Genomic DNA, 27,349 nt, shown 5'->3' on the forward strand with positions numbered 1-27,349 from the left:
ACCGACAGAAACAGTCTGCATGCCAATTCAGTTCGGCAGAATTTACCAACACCAGTATTTTAGGTGATCCAGCAATTTCAGTCATATCGGGCCGATATCTGGTATCTGTGCATTACTACATTAAATCAAAAATGTGACACTCTGAAGTAAAATAAAAAAATCATATGTATAACTACAGAGAAAATATGATAAATAACTTTTTTAAACTCAGCTCATATCCAGACAAACAGCATATCAACCAATGCCCTGTTTCGTTTCTTTAGACTATTAAAGAAAAGCCAGAGTTAAAACATTGAACAAATTCCTCACTTAACATTAAAAGTGTGTGTGTGTGTGTGTGTGTGTGTGTGTGTGTGTGTGTGTGTGTGTGTGTGTGTGTGTGTGTGTGTGTGTGTGTGTGTGTGTGTGTGTGCTCTGGACTTAACCCCCCTACTTCCAACCACTCCTGCGTTGTGGTCTACCACACTGGGAAATGGACATTAAAGGGTATTTCCTACCTTCCTGCCTTATTCCAGGAAAGCTGAAGGAGGAATCTATCACTAAAAATAGCTCCCACATCATCAAATCTAATAGCCTTTTTAGATGTAGCTATTGTTATGGCAATGAGCGCGAGAGCATTTCTCTCCATTCAAAAAGGAGTAATGGTTGCACAGGAGGCTCCATTCATATTGCATTAAGTGCAATGGCATAGAGCAAAAGGCTCAAGATGACTTTATTTGATTGGCACTGTGTTATGTCAGGAAAATACAAGGTGGCATTAAAGAATTCACGGGGAAATTTCTCACAGACCCCAGGACAACTTGTTTGGCAATTTTATATTATATTATAAAAATGTTGGTGTCATTCTTTTTTTAAAATAGCCACCAAGTTCTGTGTGAATTGCAGATTACTAAGCAATTACTGAGGAAGCGTGACCACTCTTTACAAGATTGGTTGTTTAGGTGGCCCAGGGGTTTTCCACTAACCTTTCGTATTATGACACGTTTTTAAACACTTCATTGTAGACTTTGTTAAAACAATGGTTGCTCACGCTTCCATCTAAATACAGGGAATGTCCCATCATCTGCTTACAAATAAACATCATGGAACTAAACTCCTACACATGGCAAGTGCATGCAATCTCCCAGGGATATAACAATAGGAAAGTATTAATTATGACTCAAAAATGACTCAAAAATGACAAGCATAAGAACATGGTTTATAAAACCAGAATTACCAACCATTCAGGAGAAAGAGGACCTAAATGTTGACCTATAATGGACAAAAAAACCCACTTAAGACACAGATATCTCCTCTAAAAATAATCATAACATTATGGTTCTCTGATCAACAGATAGCGAACAAGATAAGTTTGGTCCAAAATAAATAAATATGCAAATTAGGGGATTTTCCCCCTCAAAACTTAATTTGTGAAAAACTCTACCTCTTTAATATGTCGGGTCGACACTTCTTTAAATCTCCTTAAGTTTTTATGTAGTGCCCATAATTATTGAGCAACAGCAGACTTCTGAGTTTATGTTGGGTCGGATGAATCTCTAATGTTGCCCATGAATTTCAGTTTCACCTCAAATATTGCTTCAGTTTTCTTAATTGTTTACCATCACATAACTGACGTATCAAAATGAGATTAGATGAGAAGGAAGCACAAGTCAACCAAAATGTTAACCCTTTTACTTTGCATTTTGAAGCCGCTGGTCAAGGGCTGATGATGAAAGGGATGTGTGTGTGTGTGTGTGTGTGTGTGTGTGTGTGTGTGTGTGTGTGTGTGTGTGTGTGTGTGTGTGTGTGTGTGTGTGTGTGTGTGTGTGTGTGTGATTCTAGTCACACAGCACAAAGCGGACAGAGGGAAATGTTTTGACTAACTAAAATGGGTGAAAAGTAAGAAGGAGAAAGTTGAGAGCGATATGAGTAAACTACAAGGTGAGGAGGAAAAAGGAGGGGTGAAGGGAGGGACCGGAGGAGAGTAATCATCGTCCTCTGCTTCCAACATCCTGAAGGAGAAAGCTGATAGTCTGCAAAGATTGGATGATGCATTTAACCGGTTGTAGAGGAGAGTAGGAGGAGGATGGAGAGGAGTCAGAACCATATTAGATAACAAAAAACTCATTAGACAGCACTGTCCAGTTATTGTGTATCTACTCTCAAAGTAAGTCAAACACATTTTAAAGACAGCTAAATACTGAGCTATATTAACACAAAGGGAATTACAATGGATGTGAGGGATTTTGAAATAAAGCTACAAATAGGATTTGGCTGGATGTGGTGGGGTCAAGGACACAGACTGAAACCTTAATTATGTTCAAATCATGTATTCAAGGGAATGAATAACAGGCTGAACAAAACAAAAGTCTGAACATGCTAATGCTAAAGATCAATATCTACTGATTCTTGGCATATAGTGTGTTCACACTGGAAAAATATTCTCAAAGCAGACGGTATGCATAGAAAATACAGCTGCAATCGGAGTGTGGCGTCGATGAATACTGTTTTCTGGCTGCTTACAGCTCATAAAAATTCTATTAAATTGTGCATGGTGATGTAACAGCTCCAGAATGATCTTGGAAAACAAAACTAAGTATTAAACCTTTTAAATGCTTCTCTTTACTCAAACATGTGTTTTTGTTATGTTGATTCCCTCTAAAATGTCTCACCTTGACTATACTGATTTGTATCTGTGCAACGTTTGTCACTAGAGAGGTGGGTTTTTTTTAATTTCATCCACTGAAGGGGGAGATGTGTGTGCATCCCGCTAAAATCAGTCAAACGTAACCTAGGTGATTTAGATTTGGTATGTGACAAATTTGAAGTCAATCTCTGTGAAAAGCATAAATCTCCAGCGCAGAGCAGACCCTGAAAGTTGCCTTAACATAGTGAACAATTCAACAGCAAACAGCTTCTTTCCACAATCTACCAAAAAAATCGAGCGCTGTGTCAGACACTGCCAGTTACAAGCTACGATAGATACCGGTCAAGACAGTTTGCTAAAGGACAAAGGGGCTAATTTGCATGTCAAAGTTCACCAAAAGTTGAACTCAACCCAAAAGTGGATCCATTGAATTTGGAGGGTCCACTGAAATGAGCCGATTTTGTTCTGAAATTGCCCTGCTGCCCATGTGGACATACTCACTAACTAGCAAATAATCTACAGAAAATGACCATGATTATTTGTTTTATCATTCTCTTTACCCAGCTGTTCTTTTCCATACTTCCCCGCTGTAGAAAGGTCTGAGAAAAAGGTCACCGCATGAATCTCCTTTAGCCAATGGGAAATTAAGCGTCTCGCAGAGTTCCATTATCCGCTGTGAGACGATGGATTCCTGCCAGTAGAGAGGAAACAATTGCGTACTTGACCCTGACCTCTGACCTCTCTGTGGCACGCCAAAATAGCCCCATGTCTATCAATGCAGTATCACATGACACCAAGGACAGGAAATTAGAAAGATCGTCCTGTAAGCCATGCTCTTTGACCCTTCTAACATCTCTCCATCGAGACGAGGCTGCCGGCTTTTGTTTTGTGCAAATCTGAGGAAAAGCATCAGCGCTGGTTCTTAAATGATTTAGATATACCGCTGCTGCTTTTTATTTACAGTGTATACTTTGAGCGAATAAGCTAATCAGCGGTAAGGACTGTGACGGCTGTAGTGCTCCGACAGTGATCATTTGACCTCCAGAGAATTGTTCATCTGATCTACTTCACAGTTGGCAGGTGTATTGCAGGAGACCCAAGGATATGCAGTGTTGATGTTGGACACATTCAATAGTAATTAACTTTGATTAAACAAGTCAACAGTGCTCTCTGCAGCAGCAGGGCTTCAGGGCTCTGCAGACTGAGAAGAGCTTGTCGTCAGCAGCTGGCCTTTACAGGCTGTTGCTCGTTGACTACAGTTCACTTTTGCTGCAAACTCTTCCTCACTTCCCTGGCGTCAACGAGCAGTTCTCAACAATGCTATACGGAGAGATGTAGAAGGAATTATTAATAAAGCTGTTTCAGCAGCTGAGAGAGGAGTCGATGAGAAGTTTGTCTCGAAAGCTGAGTTTTTTTGCTAAAGGTCTATTTCTCCTCCCTTGACTGAAGCGACAAGGTTTGCACCACAGGGAGGGAAGAACTAAACCTGGTGTCACACCTCAGCCTATTTATGGTGTTCACCTAGTCGCTAAATGGTCCAGATCAATCTCCTAGCATGTGCCCAGTGTGCTCCTAATGGTGGGACTGCCTAATAAAGAGATAAGCTGCTCGTGTTGACGGCTAGAGCCTCTATCTGTCTTCATTATGCCGGCTGCGCTCTTGGATTGGCTGTGATAAATGGCTTCCTCTGTACTCTCCATTTTCCTGTGCGTACCCCCTCCTTTTTTCTGTTCTTTCATTTTTGTGAACACAATCCCACTGCTTCTATGAACATCAAACCAAGGAGCCTATATGCATACGTTTTGACAACTCTGAGACTATTACCACGGGCCTTTTGATCACCTTGCTGACGGATGAAATCAGCTTATTATGTTGGCCAAGAACCATTTATACATAAGGACAAACTGCCACTATAAGGTTTTTATACACAAGTTACATTGGAAGAGCAGTTAAGACACATGCAGGGGTAGCACACATTAAATGTAGTTTGTTATGGGTTACACCTCAAAGGTCATGCATCTTTTGATTCAGGTATGATCTCTTGTGGGATAAGAGATTGAAACTATATCTATCTGGTTCTTCTTTGGGTTTTTATTTAGGGCACACACACACACAAGCACTCTCACGCACGCACACACTGCTGACAAGACACTGCAAACTTTCACTGGCCAGGGTGTGACGGTCGATGAGGCATTTTGCCGAAGACAAGCATGTTTGACAAATGAGACTCTCTCAAGTCACGGTTGCACAGCTTGGGAAGAGCTTAAGCTGAACTTCTTACAGAGGCAAAGCAAAATGACACTGCCAATTAAGAATTCTGACAGTTTGACTTGAGCCCATCTCAAATCCTACAAGAACTAGTGCAGTTTGTAAATGGATATCTGTTCATAAAGCAGGGGAACGATGGTCGGTTGCTCAGCTCAGACAACTAAGACCACTAGTGTTGCATGAATCAGTTATGATCTCTGGAAGCCGCTAGTTACTTGTAAATCACTCAATATAACTTTAAACAATTTGGTATTTGTCCATTCTGAATAGTACATTTTAATCTCGTCTGTTAACGACTAACAGTTGGTTAACGAGGGTCTACTATAGTTCAGACAATAAATACTTAATAAGTATCTCTTTTATGCACGAACAGAGCCAACTAATTTGTCTTGTCTTTACTGGAACAAGTTTTTGCGTTTTTACATTTACAAACACTTATTAAGTTTTCAATTACTAATTGAACCCTGGTTGACAAAAATGTTTTCGGATATTACTAATTTTACTTAAAAACCTCTTCTCAAACCCTTCTAAAATAATAAATGAGTATTCTCTATAAATAATTTGGTAGTGAAACAGTTGGTCAAATTGCCTTGTTTGGCAGTGTGTCACCTCATCCCTTTGTGCCTCCGTTCAGTGAAGCTGCCACTGACCAGCTGTGCCTTGGTTCCGTCACAGCCCTGAGACAACATGAGGTATCGGAAGTGAATTACAAACACAAACAATCCCGTCACCACACTTGTGTGCTAGTAACCTGGTCAGATGACTCATATCTCCCCTTGTAACACTTCCTAACAAATCCATATCTGGTCCCCCAAACTGAAACCAAGGGCATGAAGTGCATCTATTTTGGCCATTGTGTGAGAGATTTCTTTTTGTTCATATAAAGATGAGGTAAGAGGTAAGGGAAGCTTCACCGGGCCTCTTTGATGTGATGCCAGTTTAGGGTTCAGATTGCCCACGTATGTCAGGTCACAATGGAAGGTCTCTGCAGCATCAACTAGCTGCTTCATAGGCAGAACGCTTGGGTCAAAGATCCCACTGAGGTGAAGGGAAGGAGAAGAGGAATAAGGCGGGAGATAAGAAAGAAAGATGTGCAAGCAATTCAATTTAGGACAACTTCTACAGTTGGATGGGATGAGCAGAAATAACTGGCCCACTTGATCTCATGTTGTCTGGAAGAGTTGTCTTTTATGATTTATAGAGGTGGTCATGCTTTCTCAATGAGATGTCCTCGATAATAAGATCAATCAATTGTATAATGTTTAGTAATTTGTTCTGTTCCAATTTTCTGTACTCCTTGGTAACGACTCAAGCAATCAATGAAGACTTTATGAATAGTGATAAATAAGAGGTCGTCTTGTCCGATTGCAGGCCATGTAGTGGTAGAAAGTTTTTAGGTCCGGTTGATTTTATCCAAAGGCAAAGTTATGTGGTTCAGAGTTGGAGTTCTCCCACAGCTCAGATGGGCATTAAAACATCAGTATAAATAATTAATAACTGCATCAGAATGAAAAGATGTAAGCCTTTTCACAATGAAACTTTCTCCTACTGTATTTGGGAGAGATTATATATAACTTGGCATGTGGTTCCGAGTTAGAAGGGAACTCAAAATCCAATTAAGATTCTCAAGATCATAAACATCATGACACCTGCCGTCAGGGTAATATACGCAAAAAAAAACAGGCAAGACAAGTGAGAAGACTGGTTGGACAATGTGTTATGTTGAAAAACTAAATATGAAAAGTGGGGAATTAACCTCTTATAATGCTTAACATGTACTTTTTATGTGCTTTACTTATTTAAAAACACATGTATACACAACCCACTCATAACTATCTGTGTGTCTATGTTTTATTGATTTGATAAACCAATCTGTTCTTTAATAAAACATTTTGGGTCAAACCAAATACTGTTTCATAATACTTTGTTAATTATGTTGTTCGTTTTTCTTCTTTCACACATGGACATTTGCCCTCTGAGATTTTTGAGCTTCATGTATTACCGTATTTTCCGCACTATAGGGCGCACTGGATTATAAGGCGCACTGTCAATGAATGGTCTATTTTCGATCTTTTTTCATATATAAGGCGCTCCGGACTATAAGGCGCATTAAGCGAAACAAAACAGTCAGTCAGTCAAACTTCCTCCACTTCCTACCATTGATTCATTAATGTTGAATTCTCTCGCAGCTGCTCTATTCCCATGTTCTCCTGCGTGACTGACAGCCTTGAGTTTGAAGTCCGCGTCGTAAGCGTGTCTCTTGACAGGAGCCATGTTGGGTCCTTATACACACACACTGTAATGTGATGGTGAACCTTATACACACACACACACTGTGATATGATGGTGAAGCACAGTATGCATTACTCCGTGTATTACGCTCCTGACTACGGTAGCCGTGATGCTGCTGCGGTGCGGCTTTGTAGTTTACTAAGTCTACTAAAACATGTTGACAGAGCGCCGTGTACCACACAAAATCACTTCGAGGTCAGTAAGCACAACCAGAATTAATCCATATATAAGGCGCTCCGGATTATAAGGCGCACTGTCGTGTTTTGAGAAAATTAAAGGCTTTTAAGTGCGCCTTATAGTGCGGAAAATATGGTACTTCATAAATATTTTTAAGCCCTGTCCCTGTTCCACAGAGAATAAAAGAGGGCACAGTAACAGAATATGGAGGAAAGATGAGTTTTAGTGGGTACATGGCCTATAAGAAAAGCAGAGTGAGAAAATGAGAGAGAGGAGGGGGAAGTGGAGTGGAGTGCAGAGAAGATGTATAATGATCAATTGTCCGATGCCAGTGGCAGTCTACAAACCCCTCTAATCCTGAAAAGACTCTCCCTTCCTTTTAATGATGCCGAGGGACAGGGAAGAAGAAAGAAACCCTGTAAAACTCTGCATGGCTGGGCTTTATGGTTTTGGGGGGATTTTCCTGACTCTCTTATGTTAGAACAAGGTCTAATATGGTTCACAGACTTGAACTCTTCAGCAGGGAGCCCTGTTTTTTTGGTATGAACAAAATCAGCATTATGTCCCGTACAGGCATAACTACAGGCACGCTATCATGGAGAGATTGCAGAGTAGGAGGCTTAAGCCGGGCACAGACTACAGGAGCTGACGGTCTTGCCGAGCAACCGTAAACATACTAGCCCCTAACCCTAACCCGAGCATTATACTAAATATGGACATTTATTAACACTCACAGTTCAAGTCTCACCTCCAGTTGTCCTGCAGAATAGACAACCCATGTTGACCTTCTCTTTACAAACACTGTCTCATCCAGACTCGTTGGGCCCTTTGCTTTTTTTTCCTCACTGCAAAGTATTACTACTACAAGTTATTGTACCACCTCAGTCTGCATTTTGTCTACATCTGCATCCCATTAGATCATGTGAGGTCATGCTTTGCTCCATAAATAAACACAATAGATGCAACATTTCCTTATAACTATTGGGATAACCATCCGCCATATGACTTGGGTATTGTTTACCATCACCACCAATGGGCAGCAACTGGTTTTCATTTTGAAACTGTGATATTAAAACTCATGCAGTCTGAGCACAGCTTTAAGTCAGCTACTGTGGAGAGTCTGGAGAATCAAGGCCATGCATGACAGTATTACAGGAAGAACAAAGACTCAAGAAAAGCTTTTCAACCAGTGTATTTCATTCAGTCAAGTGAGTCAGAGTCTATTCAAAATTTCAATAGTTCATCCGCATTGGTTTTTCTATTCTATCCCCATAATGAAAAAGTGTTTGCCTGTTTCAAAAATAAAGAAATAATACCAGAAAAACCTTGGATATTAAATTGCATATGCAAATGCAATACATATCAAATCCGCACATAAAGAATCAATGTTATTTTGAATGTTATAAGGAGGGCCTTGCTAATTCAAGTCAATAGATTCCATAACCGGTGAAATGTATGCCTTCTGGGTGTGGGACCTAACTGACCTGTGACTGAAAGTATCGTGTGGAGTGTTCTTGTAAATCCTGTAAATACTGTCTTTGAGTGCATTGCAATCCTCCGATTTTTTGTATTTAACATCTGGATTTGTTTACATCTGTTTACTTGTGAGCAGTCTTCTTGAATTAATTTGTGTATTATTGGTGCAAAATAGTGTGAAATGGACAGCAGGAATTATGGCTGTCGCATCAATGTTGTGTTGTGTTGCTCAGAGCTTTAAACTTCTGTCTCCCTAATAAATAATGGTGAAGAAAAGAAAAGTTTCCTTAAAGCCATCAGAGAGGGTTTACATAAGGTCGGAAGGTTTTTAAGTCAGATCATTGAGCCAGATCATTTACGTGACCCTGACCCTAAATGAAAATTTACAATTTGGATCTTCCAGATTACTGACTGCAATTGCACGAACACTAGCAAGACTCACTCTTTCCTCCAAGTATACAAATAGGAACCCATGTAAGATTTCCCTTGAATACACATCAATCCCATTAGGAAAACAAACGACCGGCACCAAAGATGTTCATTTATTCCAGCATGGTGTTGGTGAAATAAAAAAAATAAAAAAACAGACTTCGAGTATCCGCACTACACAAGCAGACTTGTCATTTAATTCAACATTTCCCAGATGTGTGTTTGATTGCCCTCATGGAAAAAGTAATAAAATCTGCCTCACACCATCTAGGGATCCTCAAGCAGTGGCCATCTGCCAATGAAAAAACTTTATACTTTTTTTTTATTGCAGGGTTAAGCGTGATTACATTTAAAGATGGACAGCAAGGTAAGAATCATGGTTTAAAATGGGCCCATTAAAAGGCCACTACTGGTCAGGTCATTGATACAGACATCCCACACAGCATTAGGAGAAAAAATGTGAAAGGAGAGCCGGACATTAAAGAGAGAAGGGGGGACGGTGAGCCGTTAGTTGAAGACTGAAGGGGACACTAATGATCTATACAGACAAATGTCCTACTAATTAGTGTAAAGTGAGAGGTGCAGGTCCCCTCATTCACTAGCAATAAGGCCAAAGTGAAAAACAGTCGAGTTGACTGACAGTGGGAGTGATTTTTCGAGTGATGGATGCTGGGTAGCAGCTGAACGAGTGTCTATGTCTCAGTGTTGTGACATAAAGACTTTCTATTCCGAACAAGAGAGGAACGCAAAGACTGATATCACAATCTGCTGAGTGCATAATTGGAAGAACTCACTCTTTAATTGAAGCCACTTCAGGCTTTTTAAAAGAATGATAATTATAATTATAATATATAATAAGTCTATCTGTGCCGCCTGATCATTTAACGGCCGTTAAAAAACAAGAAGCCCTCAGCACATTTGCAGCAATCATTGTTTACAGCAATAAAGAACACCAAAATCGACATCAAGCTTATGGACAAAAACAGCTCATTACTTACAATTCATTAGTCACGCTATTGAGCAGAAGCAGAAGCCACTTCTCAATTATTTCTCATGTCAAAACAGGAAAAAACTGTGACAAACATCCCACTCTCCACTGCTTTATACATACAGTACACTCATAATTAATGATTACACAGACTCTTGTTTGTCAGTGCAACTGCAGCAAGGATATTAATCCCTATTATAGGATGCTTTGTTGGCAATGGGAACACGGGATTCTCACAAGATCACGCAGGTTCTACTGGTCCCCCAGAAAAAGTGGCAGAGCAAAATTTCTCCACATGTCCATGTGAAACAGGTAGTGTCAGAGGCCAGGTGACTAGTGGTGGTGTAAAGGCCCACTGTTGACCTGTGATACGTACATGATCAGGGATCACTAAAAGTTATATTTGCTCCCTTTTTTCATTTGTGCTGATCCGTTCTGTAACTCTGATCCGTGATACGATCCAGTTCTTATTGGATCGTATCTCGGACCAACAAACCAATTGTATTCTAATCAGTTGAGAACATGCAAGAACTTGTCAGTCACAATAGCTTACCAAGCTAGTTGCTAACCAGACAATTCAGACCTTTCATCATCATTCTCAAAGGAAAGCTTTGCTAAATCTGCGAGAATGAAACGAGAACCATATCAACATTTTCACTGGCCGGTGGCCGGTGGACTGGACAGTTTTGAGAGACACTTGAACTCAAAGCACACAAGAAAAGAGAATTTGAATGTCAAATTTCATCTATGGCTGGCTGGGTAAAGCCGTGTTAATAATAAAGAACAGAAACATGCAGACCATGCAGCTCTGGATGATAAGTGTATGGAGGGTAAAGCAGGGTGTCAGCAGTGAAGTGACTCGGACTTGCAAAGTAAATGTGGTCGAGGACACCCTGCTCCTCCAAAGTTTAAATTCAGAAAGTCAGATTCTCATTAGATCCGCCTCCAATTTGCACCATTGTCCTTCAACACACCAATGCATCGGTGCCCACACTCTGCCCAACTGGAAGCTTGCTGGATTGGCGTGCCATTGCAGTCAGGCAGCCACACATATACACATCACTGGAATAAAAGAAATCAGAAATGAATTGTGGGTGGTGTATCTTTAAGCTCTGTCCACTGAGTCATATCCTGGCCTCCTGTGTTGTCCCATCCTTCCACACATCCTCTCCATCAGGTCCATGCCAACACATATAATAAGGTCTTCAACATATCCGCACAGCGTCCGGATATTATAATAATAATAATAATAATAATAATAATAATAATAATAATAATAATAATAATAATAATAATAATAATAATAATAATAATAATAATAGACAAATAAGGGCCATTAGTCTCTGAGCACAGCAGAGACTTCAGCTCACCGAGTGTAGACACGGAGAGGTGAGTCACTGTAGACACTCAGCATGGCAATGAGCGATTCATTACACTCCTACATGCATAAATAGAAAGGAACTGGAACTAGCTCACCTCAATAGAATAGAGTTGTTATAACACTGCCTAGCTTAGCAGGGCAGGGCTTTTTTTCTGAATAGCGGAATTCTTGGCACTAACAAAGGAGGTAGCACCTAAGGAAAATCACCAACACCAATGATAAGAACTGAGAATAAAAATAAAAATGTAAATCTTCTCCTAATGTGTTAAATACCAATGTATCACACTGTTGAACAGGCAAAACAAAATCTGCTTTGTTTTGACACCGTTCCTCTGTAAAGCTAGCACTAAAGGGATCTCTTACTGTTTAGAATATGGCTAACCAAACTCTCCTTGTGGCTTTAAAAGTAATATTTAATCTTAGTCTTACCATCCAAAAACCAGGCTTTAACAGACTTCCTGATGGGATTTAACAGTAGTATTTAATCTCAGTTTTGTCACCCAGAGTCAGGCTGTCTGCTTAGTAGTGTTAGTAGCAGTAGTGCGGATCAATAGGTCGCGGCATGCACCTCTAACATTTGTTTATGGTCCACCAGCAAAGGATGGTGAAATGCTCAGGATTTTCCAGGAATAGTGTTATTCTTTTCCAGGGACAGTAAATGTCTCATTTTCACATTAACATCCCAACAAACTGAAGTTAATCTCCATTTATCTATCAACATGAGATAGCTTGAGCTGTCCAAAATATATTTTAGTGGGATATTTACGAGGTGATCAGCAGCAGTGATGGAGCTGATCAATAATCTCCCGCTCACATTGCACACACAAGCATATGGCAGCGTTGACCTGTAGGCCTCCTCAAAGGCACATTGTTTATCGATGTATTGGTGGGATGTCCATAAGTCTTCCAGTGGGCTAATGGTTTTCTTAGCCATTAGCCCTCATGCCCTGAGTCCTATTGGTCTCAGGGCATGAGGGGCAGTGAGGGGAGACCATTAAGACTGTTTCCGCATCGCATTATTCACTCCACAGCTTCCCGCACACACTGATCGTCAATTAAACTCAAACAGGATTCAAGTGATTTGGCAGCTGTGACGGGTCCCCCGAGGGAATAATGGAGTGGGAAGTGTGGTGTTGGTTATTGAAGTCTAAGTGTGTTGCTCTATGACAACCAAAAGATCAACTTATTTTTTACTGAATCAGCCAGAATTATTGTTTAAAAATCAAGCACTGAAATAATCCACTTTAATTTGCCAATCTTCCAAACATAATCTGAAGACACTGTGTGCCATTCAACCCTGCTCTTAGTTTTATGCTCTGTCAGCACACACTACATGTGACCAAAACCCATTTCCCTATTGCTGGTCAAACAACAGCATGCACAAGACCACACATTGTTATCCTCACATGATTTTGGTTGTTGTTATTATCCTCACATGATTTTGGTTGTTGTTATTATCCTCACATGATTTTGGTTGTTGTTATTATCCTCACATGATTTTTTCCATTCTTCTAAAGTTGTATCATTGCTTCAGTATCCATTAAAAATATAAATTATTACAATCTTACAATTCTTACAAGCGTCTTTTAAAAAGTGTATGTGTTCCTAATTTCATGTCACACTTTCATCGTCACCCAGTTAATTATTGGATCCATTGTCAAAAATAAAGGGTCGTTACGTAACACATTAGACAGTACTGCACTTTTCTTGTTGCCAGTGAGTGGTGAGGCAGTTTAACAAACTCTTCTAGAAAGGGATTGCCTTTAGTCACATGGGCGCGTCACTGCTGAAAGTTCCCTTTGCCAATTACATCTGTTTGCGTTGCACTTTATAAGAGAACTAGAATTATCGCCTTATGGTTGCGATCCTTCAATAACCATCGTATTTGAAGTGTACATCAATGTTGGTCCAAAATGTCATTAGGTAATCAATTTATTCTATTAGAACATTTGTGTGATAAGAAGCACAAATTATTGATTAATGGCTTCAAATGTGTTTTGTGAGGTCGAAGTGACCTTTGACCAACAAATTCTAATCAGTTCAACCTTGAGTGCACGAGAATGGGACATTGATCTTGACCTTTGACCTCTGGTTTAAGAAAGCTTTCTTGAGAGCCACAGAAGGCAATATATACCTGTTCTCACAGACTGAGAAGAACTCCTCATGATGAGCTTTGTGTGTAAAAGTATTATATTGTTTACCCCATTTGGTTGAACACAAAAAGACAAAAATAAACAGTAAGATTTGTCAACCTGCTGCCATTACAGATAGTCAAGTCAATTTATGAATAAAACCCAATACGAAGAATCCTTACACCCTAAAATATTATGTTGATGATGTTACTGATGCGTGTGGCGTCTGTAACTGTTAACAAATTTGGCACATCAACTGGCCCACAGACCTTTTTTCATCACGTCATTATTGAGGAACAATGAAAAGGGCTGTCATGGCCTCTCAGTATCCTGGTGAATGACCAATATTTTACGTTACATAACACAAGCTGAAAGCATGCATTTCATTGTTACCGACTACACATAAATTCTCCACTCGTGCTCTTCCTCCGCTGTGAAGTTGGTGTTTCCAGGGGAATAAGATAGGACCTCAAAGCTAATCAGTAGAAAAGTATTTGAGCTGCAGCTTACTGATACATAATGCAGAGACAGTTAGTGAAGTGGACAGCAGGTTCACAGGCTACAACCAGACAGGAGAGTTAGATACAGAGAGAGATGGAGGACACCACAGAAATACAGAAAAAGACAGACCAAAGGTGAAATGACTGTTATACTGGACAGAGATGAGGCGTAAACCTGTCTGACAGCTAAATCATGTTCAGCAAGTACTGCGTGACTTTGAAATGACCATTTGACAAGGAAAGCAAGTCGCTTTTCATCTCAGTGACAACCAAACATCTAGCAGGTCAAGAGGTTATAATTTTGAACTAATGCACAAACATAAAACAAAAAGCAGAAAGAGACCAAAAAGGTCGACATGCTGAGATAAAATGAAAGAGAACAAGCAAAGCTTGAAAGAGAATTGGAGAGCAGAGAAGGCATGTGGAGACGGAAAGCTCAAAGACAAACTGCTAAGTGAGGTATCTCAACAGATTCTTGTCTTTGTTGAAGCGTCTGTGTGAAACAAAAGCAGTCCACGGTTGAATCCAGTCTTTGGACCACAACAACAACAAAGACAAATGCACTGAATGAGGAATTTATACAAACTGAAATAAGGATGTACCAATACCAGTATCGAACATCGAGTATGAATGCGTTACTGTGCTCATGTACTTCTACTTGTAAAACTACTCTGATACAACCGCACCCAATGCGCCATTTGAAAGTGCCCTTTTAATTGTAAAATGGCACTTCACATGAAAAAAGGTTGCCAACCTCTGTGCTACGTGAGGGACCAACCCACATACAGACAGAGATTCTTTGCTTTATAGTTAATGTAAAGTAATCTTAATCACTAATTGTCATAGTTGTTTTCAGTGTTAATACTGTTTTGTTGAGTTTGGATGAATCAATAAATAAAGTGTAAAAATGTATCTGTTTCTGCGCAGCCAAGCAAACTGTGGGCTGTGAAGACGTGTGTGGGAACGCATTTGGAATTCCATAGAGTCAAGGCCTCCCCCGCCACTAATAAAAACGACTGTAAAGAGAGGCCATAACAGAATCTGAACACACTGAATGGCTATTGCTCATAAATAAATAAGTATCAAAAATAGGGTTTGTACTGATGAAAATTTTAAGCACTTCAAACAGAACATGTATTGATAGATTTGATACACTGACTTCAACCAACACTATGAACGGATAACCATATAACACTACCATGTCATGCTGGGATTTGCACCAATAACAATCTCCTAAAAAGGTCAAAACATAAAAACAAGTGTAGAGTACAATAACAGAGCTACTGGGGAAATGTAGATGAGCTGCATCAGGTTTACTGAGCTAATTTAAGTTGGGTCTCATCACAGAGGCTTCTGGACTGTATGTTGGACAATCTGCTGTCAGAGCTCTCAGTTTGAAGCCAACAAAAAGGTATATATAGAGATATAGTGTAGGTACAGAAAGTGAACGAACAACGGCCAAGATTGTGTTTGCCTTTCATTGTGTTTTCTGGCCATGAAAGTTAATGTAAGAGTACAGAAATGGATTCGTGACGGCAGGTTGGCACAGCTTAACTCTCTGGTCTGCTCAACTGTATCCGAACACAAAGAAAGTGTGACAAAATGGATTAAACATTTGCTCTTAGGTTCCAATGTTTAGCAACTCCGCCCATCCAAAACTATCTTGTAACAACATTTCCCTTCGCGGTGGCAAAGCAGGTAAATAGCTGCAGTGTAATTGATTGCTTTGTCATCAGTTTATGTAAGGTGTGTTGGCGAACGCAGCTCTGTGGTGAGATGCTGCAGAGCTGTGAATCCTCAGGCCGAAAAAAGGAACAGCTTTCTCTCCCGCCCACTCCTCCTCCTGCAATCCTACTCCTGTTTGCTGCTGACCTCCGGGGTCAACCGAGCCTACATTCCTTTGGCTGCTCTCTCCGGGGACGTCTATTCCTCCACCTCCGGTTACCTCATGTTTTACTTTCACACCCTCATTATTAGAGGTTTTTAAATGGCTGTGTAGGGTTCTACAGTTCCAAGCAACATGGTAGCAAGATTATATCCACCTTGACGCTGAGGCAACTCACCAGCTATGATGGAGCTTTTTTTTACCTTCTGCCTTTTAGCTCCGTCTTTAGACCTTGATTTAAAATAATCCTGCATCCCCCTCAAACTGTCCCTCCTAGAGCTGAGATCTGACTCTTTTTTTAATTTTTATAAATCTAATACCAATAATATATTTTGTTAGAAAGTCTCAAAAGAAGAAAAGGCATGATTTAATCCTATCCGACCAGATTTAAAACATATTCGCAGGTGGTTTGAAATGCAATTCAAATCCAATATCTGTAAATGCAACAACCACTCAGATCAGATTTCAAGTGTCGTCGTCGTCTATGTGAGCCAGGCCACCTCGGCATGTGGTCTTTTCCATTTTGGATTTTTGCAAAAGAATTAGCTCTGTGGCAAAGAAATATTTATTAAACTTGCAAGTTCGTTCAGCAATATATTCTTCACAAATAAAATCCACTTTTATGATATTTGAAGCGTAAATACAATCGTCCGAAGTAAAAGCTAACTTTAGGCTTTAAAAGAACGACACAGAAGTCTCATGACTTAATGTCTTCACCACGAAGCTAAAGGCTGACTAGTGTTCAGCGTGATGACCTTTAGCAGTATGATTTAGCCACTTATTAGCAAAAGCCTTTTTAAAGTATAGGTTTAAAAATTCACGCGTGGATTACTAACATAATTTGTTGCATAAAACAATGCTAAAAATCAGGCATCTAACCAAAAATCCATAAAAAAAAGAAATGACTTCAAACTGGAAGAATTGGAAGATCAAAAATGCAAACTCATTTACGCGCTTCAGACAGTGCAAGCAGTGTCTGAGGTTTCAAAGCACAATTAAGTATTTTCCTGAGCAAAATTCCTCTCCATCCCTGACCATTTAACTTCCATCTCTGTTTCTCTAAGACCTTCACTTGTCACGCTTTATCAAGGTCCATAGAAAGAGTATTACTGCAAGTACTTTAAAGAGAGGAGAGGTCTGCCCATTCCATCTTCTCCAGCATTGAGAGGAGAACAACAGACCAAGGAGTCTCTGTGAAACACTGAGCTAGCATAAGGCTAGGAGCAGAGGAGATCTGCAACTGCTGGTAATGATATGAATGCATTTTTATAATAAACTTATAACAGCTGATTTTACAAGAACAAATGATGCATCTGTTTAAAAAACAACAACACTATGAATCGCTGTCAAGAGCATGTAGGTGTTTTGTTTGCAAAAATGCATAAAGGAAGTCCATTAAAAGATGACATAATTGAATATCTATAATAAACCCATTCGCCCTATTACACATTCGAAAAATTACTAAATGTAAACAGTGAATAATGTAGGAGCCACAGAGATACCATGACAGCTGCAGTGACTGTCTTTTCTTTCTCACATACATCACAATGTTTTGCCTGCCAAGTTCTCACAGCATTACGTAGGAATGATCTGCACTGGATAGTGTATATAGCACGTGAACACAGAGACTAGAAACAGATGCCTTTGAAGTGATATCCAAAGAAAATACACGGTTAGAATCAATAGAAGCAACTGTGTTAAAAGACCTTTCTGATGAAGTACTGGGAAGGGTGACTATCATTAGTAAGGTTCACAGCGTTGGGAAAAACCTAGAACACACTTTGGATACTCAGGATAGACTGCCAACATCTATAAAACAATTTCTGAAACGTCTTTAGAAAAAACATGTGAATGGCATTAATGGAAGCCAAAAACCCATTAGTAATAATATCATATGACCAAGGTCAAGTCTTGGAATGCATATAATATATTTATTTTTTTCTAACTGTTTTATCTGATTAAACTCTGTATGCATCAAAGAGTTTTGTGAATTAGTTAGTGGATGTGGTCTATGTATCAGTATAAGCACAAGCAAGAAAAGAAGGGAGGCTGCTTCATGTGAACCGACTCACCCTGGGTTGCCAGTTTTCATATTGCTTCTGCAGATTGGCCCCGATGGTCTCCAGGGCTTTCTGTGGACTCATCGACAGAGGATCTGGCAAGAAAACACAGAGTGTTAACACAATGCGATCACGCACAACAGTCATAGCAGAGCAAAACCACTCGCATTCAATCTGGAGCTGAACAATTATATTATTAATTATATTATTCATCACACACATTTCCATTGCTGTCAGTTGCTTCCAGTAAAAAGAAGTAATTCAAATAAGCAGGCTAGCAATATTCAACATTCGGGTAAAAGACACTTCCATGCCATGATTATAGAGGAGAGGTATAGTTTATAATAACGGCATCAAAGGATTTTGGAGTTTGAAAAGAAAAAAGCAGTAGCCTCTGAGGTTGAAATATTGATGAGAGTAAATCAATATGGCATGAAAAATAGCAGAAAATGGATTCAGGACGGATCAAATTGCGCTCAGCAGGCAGAGAAGAATGTATTGGCAGATACCGATATGCTGAATGCTGAAAATGAAACCACTGCCCTTATGATGAATGAGGCCTTTGTAAATTTATTAGGACAGCACAAAGAAAAGATTGAGGAAAATATAATAAACTAGCTATTTTAACTATTTTCAGTTCAAAATACAAAACAATGACTTTATATAGAGGAATTATCTAGAATCTGTAGAAACATTTTCTCGACCGGATATGTACACACACGATACAGTAGTGTTTTCTGAGTAAACTCTGGGAAACTTGCATAGTGCAACATAAGGGTGGGCGATATGGCCAAAATCTTCTTTAACGTGACGTGTAATTTCATATCAGGGTGACGGTATAAATCACAATACAGTAATAAAAGACTCAAAACAGGAAAAAAAATGTATCTTTCAAAATGCCAGCCTAATGGTTCATATAAGGAGTGTAACTCTGCACAAATTCTACTTCTATTTGGTTTAAAGTCACTGCATCTCATGACAGAACTAACAGCACAGTTGAATTTCAGATAGCATGTACGTTTTTTCAGCCTAACTTTATTGAAACAGACCAGCTAATTTTGGTAGCAGGTTAGGAAACTGATAATTGTTTGACAACAGTCTCTCTTCTCTTTAGGTGTGCACAAAGCCTCAGCAAAACACGGAAGTAGAAAGGAGATAAACTAGCTCGACAGTAAAGACTCCTCACAATTAGCTGAAATAAAAGTGCACGTAAATTAGGTTATTTAAATATTTTTTATATATTATTTTGATTGTGTTATCAGCACTTTTTTACAATTTCCTGTTATGAAATTTAAAAGGTGCCAGTATATAAAGGAAGTTTTCAATCACACCACTTCCACTGAAATGTAGATCTACGCGTTTCATTAACATATAGCTGTTGCTTTATGTGTTATAACTTAAACAACATGGTGTCTTTAAGGACATCACCTTTGCCTTTACCACTTAAATTTTCCAAACACGATCTCAAAAATCAAGTGACAGGTCTGCACAATGTCAGCGTCCTCAGCAGCCACTAAGAAAGTTTCAGAAACTTTGAACTGTGTTCCCTCTTTAATGTGCTCTCCACACTCCACAAAAGTCAAGCAGTCTCAGGGGAGCTAAACAATTGTTTTGAGGTTCCCATTCAACGGAGATGTTCCTTTTGTTCTTGTTCTGTGTCATGTTGTGTGGTTCTGGTGGGTGGGGGCAGACTGCTTCATCATTAGTTGACAGAGGCCTTATGAATTGAACTCCCATGAGAATGACAGAGAATGTCCCTAAATGTTATAAAGTAAAAACTTTTACTATCGACTTTAAGTTCACACTAGTCTTGCATGGTTTACCAGTACCCAACAACCCTTTGAACCCTAGGCTTTTGTGCTTATTGTTACACTTGTTTTTTTACAGGCTTTTTGCACAGTCACTACATGTCCTATCTAGGCATGCCTTATATTGTTATTTCAGGATGAGGTTGACTGCTCAAACAGGGGATGGCTTGGTTTTCAACACAGTACAAATAGCTGCTCCTTTATGAAGGACCCACTGTATCGTATCCCACACTTTGTGTTGCGGTTGAGCACTCGTCCATTTTGCATTCATGTTGGCATGTCTGTGTGGACTCACCTATCCAGCACTCCAGTCTGGCGCAGGGGGAGGTCTTGACCACATCAGGAGGGTCCACTCCCACGTTGAGACACAACACCAGCGCCACACTCACGGTCTTCATCTGGGGGAGCAGAAACGGAACAAACATTATCCTCACATAACTCATAGATGCTTGAATCAAGAGCAGTGGATTCATTCTTTTGACACCACATTAAATCTTTATTCATTCGACAAACTAGACTGAGCACACATGCTTGTATTCAGTAAACTACACTCTGCTGCTGCTGGCAACCGAAGCTCCAGTGGAGCACAGAAGGTTAAGTGTATTGCCCGAGAGACACTCAACAGTAGTCACTGAAAGAGGAGTTATTCTCTTCCCTTCTACATTTTCCCAATCTGGTCCAGAGACTCCATTATATTCAATACTCTTCTCAAGGTACCTAACCTGCAGTCTCAAAAGTTTGTCACTGCGAAGGTCAAGCTGTTGCAAGCAGGAATCTGTGTGATTGTCTGAATGTTACACAAAAAGGTAATGACCAACGATACAGACGACCACTGGGGCAGTCATTTGGAGGAAATAAAATTGGAGCAACCATTGATCTAAGGGTCATACACAGGTTTAACTAGGAAACACACAGGTCCTCTGCTAGCATTACTACATTGTCAGTGGCAGCACCTCAGAAACACTTTTCTTTGTTCATCATAGCAGACGTCAGCCTTTGTGACACCTCGTCGCCCAACCTGCAACTCAAGTAAGTGTTGAAACTGACACAATGAGCTGACCACAAATTTTTCAAAAGCAAAGACGGACTTCTCAGTGGCCTAAATTCTCCTGCTAAAGGTTACATTTGAACACCCCACAAACACAACATCTGATAGCTAGTTGATCATGGAAATAGATACCTTCTTGCGAAAGAGAATAAGATATAGGTGAAAAAAAGAAACTGCAGTTAAAATCGCTGAATGATTAGCTAACCTAACCCTAAGGCTTTAATCAGGCTAAATTAACTATTGCGTGAAAACAAATTCCCGTCATTCATATCAACAAGGCCAGTCAGGCGACAGTGCAAAGGTGTCCAAACTCCAGAATTAGACAAAAACTGTAATGGATTAGAATCACAGATTCCACCTTGAAATACACCTTAAGCCTATTTCTTATTATAATGAAAACATTGGCAAAATGGTCTGTCAAAATGTCAACAAAGTCTAACGCAACCATGGCAGTAATGTCTACACAAATGTCAAAGGCTATCAAGTCAATGTTTTATTGTAATTTTAAATTCAGTTTAGTCTGGACTAAAATAGTGGACAGGCCGATGGACAAACATAGCCATCCCTAAAGCCACACTGCTAACTTGGCTTAAAAGTCAAAATGATACATTCCCTGTCCATAGATCAAAGTTTAATAATCTTCATACTCAGGTTCAGAAATGACAACAACTGTTCACACAGTTTGTACACGTACAACACTGCCATGTAGGTTTATGTAACAGTGCCAAGTGACCTTTCACAGGTGGTGTTAGATACTCTCTCTGTGTGTAATGAAGACCTATGGAGCACACATATGTACACAGTGGGTTACGTGACATCCCATCATCCCATGGCTGAGCAAGGCGAGGAGGGTTTGTTGTTGCGAAGGTAATTAAGGTGCCCTCTGCTTTCCCACCGACATGGAAAAAGGTCAGCGCGGTAGTGGGACTCGGCAGGACAAGACAAGACATGCATCCTCAAAAACACACACACACATCATAACGCTTCATTCTTCGTTTTCACCTGACCTCCTCATCCCTCACCTTTTTCCCATCTGCATCGTGTACCTCATGAACCCATTACAATGAAGGGGTACTGCACAAGTTTTCTGCTTGGGTACACAGCTATATGCGGATGACCCTTACCTTGTTATTGTGAAAAATGAAACTATGGTGACCATTCCATCACATACCTAATAGTGTTTACAGTAGCGTGATATTCCAGAACAACCGCCATGCTAGCAGCTCTGTGAGGCTCCTCTTAGGCAGAGCAGTGCTTTGATCTAACCGCTTATGGACAGCCAATTTGGAATTTTCAAGGAATCTTATTAATTTCCACTAGCAGTACGTGTTTTAACAAATGCCTGAGAATTATAGCTTATGCATTTGAAGCCAAGCAGATAAGCCAAAGATGTTTGGATCAAAATAGTACTAGCAAGTGAACTTGATTCCCAAAGATGGAATTTATTGTTGAAATGGAATAAAGAAACCAATGAAGGCCAACGCAAGACTGACATAAGCTCTGTGAGTTTACACAAGATTAAGTGATTTCAAGGTCTGTTCTAATTAATAAAATAAGTCAGTAAATACCACAATTGTCATTTTTAAAGCGGTAATATGTCTTTAAAAAGGTGGTTTCTTACAAATGGCTAATTAACTAAACTTCATTACAACGACGAGTCCTTTGTACTTGTGCTCATGGGACTGCGGTGTAGTTCGTTTATAAACATTAAGTACGCTTTTTACTTCTGGAGATTGTATTTACACTTTTCATAAAAGATTTACAAAAATCATGAAAGTGGTGTTCATTTGTGATTGTCTTGCTGAACAAAACTCGTAAGTAATCACATCCATTTGTTTGTCGGAGAGCTTATTCTAATCAATTATAATCCAGTGAGATCGTAACTCCCGGGTTTGCCTAAAAAAATAAAGTAATCGATGCAGCACTCTACATAGCAATATAAGTAATTTAACCCTCACATGAAGGAAAAGCCAGAGGAGGCCTCAGATACACATTTGACTGTTGCCAACTTGATGATCTGTAATGCTATCTTTAAATCCAATAACAGCTAAAGTGTTGTTTAATGAACACCAGAAAGCGGCTAAAAGTCAACAATGGCCTCACCAGTCACCACATCTGAAACTCAGTAAGGCTTCATGGGACAAACTATAAAGATGTTTACAGGACCTCAGTGACAAAAAATTCAATGAAGACTCAAGGTTTTGGATGGCAAAGGGAGGCCCGACTGCCGTTTTATATAAAATAAAGAAAGGCGAGATGTATCTTCCAATAACTAGTCCATGTAAGCTCAAAGCAGAAGCGTGAGCTCCTTACACAATACAGAAATGTATCAGTCATTCGAGTAAATACGCAATGCGCATGAAAGTGTGCCTGGTCTCCATTAGTCTGCCAAATATCTATACCAATATCCTGGGAAAACCAAGACCCAGACTCAAGTGGGAAAAATGTACCACGGCAGGTTTGCCCTTTAAAATTAAACCAAAGACCAAAGATGAGACGTTACTGTTGTGGCAGGTAAAATGTCAAAGAAAACGGTTGACTCTCTAGAGGACATGGTAAGCTATTACACAAAAGACCAGGGACAAGATGTTTCAGTTGTGGCAGGTAAAATGTCAAAGAAAGCTGTTTGTCAGGTTTTTTGGTTTTTTTCATGTGTATTTTTTACTCAAAATAAACAAAAGCTAGAGAAATGAGTGCTTCACTAGTAGCAGTCAAACTTGTGACCTGAGAGACTTATGGCACCAAAGAGGTTTTATGTTGGCATTGAGCATGTTTACAATTAAGTGGCTCATATGGCGGGACAATTAACATCCTAATATAATCAGCCCTGATGAAATTATTTGTTTCCGTCCAAGATCCAACACAAGCAATTTAGAATCCATTTGATATTAATTTGCATGAGAATAATACAGATGGATGAGGGAAAGTGTTTTGCTATTCCAGCTTTTCATCGTGGTGCAACGCGGCATTCGAGTGTGACGACACACAGATGTGGTCCACATTATTCTCGTTGATTTATCTGCTTGTTTATTCCACATATTACCTTATACACAAAGGAAATACAAACAGTGAAAACAAAAACAAGCAGTTAATTTATCAACCAGGTTTGGAAAAAGCTGGTTGGCTAAGAGGTGGTAAATAACAACGTGCATGGCTTACAGCAATCAATTGGTTCCCACCCTCGGGGGAAACCGGCCCACGTGACGGTTCAGCCTGGCCCAATAACTCTAAGACACACCACACAATTTTAATCATGAAGCTAAATCATAAAATTACTGAAATTGAGTGTTTTTTTTCCAGTCAAAGTTGACATTGATGTACGTGAATTATGTTTTTAAGTCATAGCGTCCCCTGCTAAGAAATGTCAGGATTTGCGAGCTGAGATCTTTGTGCATCGCAGACGATGGAGGTAAAATTATGAGACAACTGCTACAAAAGTTGGCAAAACTACCCATGGATTGTATTTTTGTCACAGAGATCCTACTGCTGTAGTCTAAAAGACTATGCACGTAATGACGTGTTTATTTTGTAATATTTTTTACATCAAGTCTGTTTGGTTTTAAACCTTACTTTATGGACCTTCAATGCATATTTACTTTAGGCATGCTGAGAGTTCTTCTTGTTTGGTTTATTTTGGTAATGGACACATGGTTATTTGGACACACCCAAAACAGTGAGTCCTGCACAGTAGGTTGAAAAAGATAAAACTCCAGCATTTAATGTGATTTTCTTAATAGGATGCTGTTCGGAGTGTTTTTCAATATAATACATGCTGAAAATAAGTGCACAGTATGTTTTCTATGATTTAATCTAGTGATATAATTAGAGGTTATGAACGAATATGAGTTTTTTTGGCACCCAGTAGCAATCTGGGTTCCCTATGTGGCACCCCAGGAAAAATAATTACAAATCCTGCCTTAGACCTTGTTCATATGGCTGTGTGCAGTTCCCATTAAGGTCTAATACACATTAATGAACGCAGGCGGCACTGGACTTGTGAGAAAAGCAGGCCGACAAAGAAACTAAATCTCATATTCTCAAGGTCATGGAACTGACTGTTTCTGGGGCTTTCAACCAGTCTTCATCAGCGGATGAATTCATTAACATGTGACCCATGTATGACCTCCAATACAAATGAGTGAAAACCCATCCGCCGTTGACAACCATGAGATGCAGTTGAAAACCAAAAGTTAGTAGGTGGAACTTCAGTAACTTTTTCGGGTTTTTTTAATAAAATGTTATTTCCAAGGTCAAGAATAAACTTTCTTGCTCAAATTAGACTTGAATTCAGGTTGTTCTTACTGCAGGATCAAGTAGTGAGCAGCACACATCTCAGTGCTCCCCTTTTAACACACAGTTTAGATGTCCTTTTTTCCTCTGCCTACTTTAGGAACCCTCTGAACTGTTTGACTGACAGCTTTCAATTAATCAAATGCTCTTACAAAAACTGAAAATAATGATTGGACGGGCTACCTGCCCAATCATTCCTTTCAGCCTGAAAATAATGATTGGACGGGCTACCTGCATGTCTACCTAACTATCCACCTACCTACCCGTCTGTCTGTACATATTCTGCTTATGCTCTCACTGCGTGTCACATGAGTTGTCCACAAGCGGCAAGCTTGACAGCTGTGTGTCCTAACAGCAGCCATGTTTGTTGTTTACGTTCATTTTAATACAGCTATATTCATAATGATATCTTGTAAAAAGTGGCTTTGGAGGGATGCTTGGAAGGATGGGGTGTCAGTGTTGCTTGCTTGGCGACTTTCTCGCTAGATTTAGTGATTTTTGGAGCTAGTGTTGTTAGTTACTTTCATTGGAAAAGGTTTGGCTGGGTTTTTCGGTTAGATAATTTTGAAAAACCCAAAGGGTACTCCTGCTCGTTCCTCAAGACTGCAAACCCTAACTTTAACTGAACAGTACAAAGTCTACTTGTGAGAGCTTTAATTTCAGTTCTACTGTATATTCTCTACCCTTTTATACAAGGTCAGAAAGCAATTTAGAGGAAAAAAATAGTGCCGTAATTGATTAGTGGATTGACAAAATTGAATACTTTGAAACTTGATTATTTTTCACTGTTCTAAACAAAGAAAAATATAGTTGATGGATTAATCAGCAATACAATCATCATCTGCAGCCCTAGAAAAAAGCACACAGAGACAGTATGACTGTAAATATAAAGAAAGAGGAATGTTTAAAACAGTGATAAGTAGAGTGAAAGCTAAGCGGGGTTCCCACTGTGAACAAATACCTAGAGACCATTTTATCAAATGTGCATTCTCAGTTTGTTAATTTAACTGTTAGGATGAATCTGTGAGGAAAGCCTTAACAAAATCAGATTTTAAAGGCAAGTATGCTAGACCTCATGAAATAATTAATTAATCTCTGTGAGTAGAAAAAGGAAGAGGAGATTAAAAGAGCCATGAGACATGCATTTGCTGTATATGTGAGTGAATGCATGTCCTCCTGTTTGGGCCTGTGCATATAAATGGTCGCCTTCCTCCTCTCATTAATAACTGCACGGGACTCTCCAGCCTTTTCCCTCTACGCTCTTTTATGACTCCCATAATGCCCCCAGCACCGCTTGCTGCATCGATCAATGGCCCCTGATTATTCCATTTGTTAGGCCCACAATAAATGAAGGTTATAAAAAAATGGTGGAGAGCATCGATCTCCTCCAGGCGTGCCATAGGTAGCTGGCAGCAACAAGTCAGATATTGGACGCTTCGGCTGAAAGGCAAGAAAGACTGCTCATGAAAGTTCCCACGAGGAGCCCTATACAGCAGACACACTGCATACGACTATGTTCCGTCTGGCTGGACATGAGGTTTAACCTTTATTTATACAGGGAGGGAAGACTACTTTTAAGGCACCACCCTAATTAACCACATTAAAATACATCTGCAAAATCTTTGCAAATGAGGAAAACTTTCACTGTGATGCCCCGTCAGAGATACCCTTAAACGATTCAATTAAATTAGGTGTTAGGTATCTGATATGCGCCCCCAAAAAAAAAAAATTGTTGGAGGGGCAAGTAAAAGTTGCCTTCGGACAATTCGATTTCTTGCTAAAAAGTGATTAAAAAATATTAAAGTTGAAACCTGCATTTCCCCTCTGCTTGAGACAACTTTTCTCTATGAAGCTAAAAACAATGCTTGGTGGTGGAAAAATGAAGTGATGCATTAATAGTGACAAACTTATGTGCCAGTTCTCTTCCTCTTAGCCATGATGAAATGAACGGCCTCAACTAGGACAATGTACACAGTCTATACTGACAAC

The 27,349-nt window shown here is 39.6% G+C and overlaps 1 protein-coding gene across 3 annotated transcripts in view; it reads right to left on the bottom strand.

Annotated features, from left to right (window-relative positions):
- rptor (regulatory associated protein of MTOR, complex 1) overlaps positions 1-27,349 on the bottom strand; it is a 146,960-nt gene that overhangs the window by 109,009 nt on the left and 10,602 nt on the right. For all 3 annotated transcript variants that reach the window (XM_054604164.1, XM_054604163.1, XM_054604161.1), the window contains exons 3-4: positions 20,318-20,420; positions 18,227-18,309 (exon numbers count right to left, since the gene is read on the bottom strand). In XM_054604164.1, coding sequence (XP_054460139.1) covers positions 18,227-18,309; positions 20,318-20,420 — 186 coding nt within the window. The remainder of the gene's footprint in view (positions 1-18,226; positions 18,310-20,317; positions 20,421-27,349) is intronic.

The sequence above is a fragment of the Anoplopoma fimbria genome, chromosome 9 (genome assembly GCF_027596085.1).
Source record: "Anoplopoma fimbria isolate UVic2021 breed Golden Eagle Sablefish chromosome 9, Afim_UVic_2022, whole genome shotgun sequence".
In the NCBI taxonomy this organism is placed as follows: Eukaryota; Metazoa; Chordata; class Actinopteri; order Perciformes; family Anoplopomatidae; genus Anoplopoma; species Anoplopoma fimbria.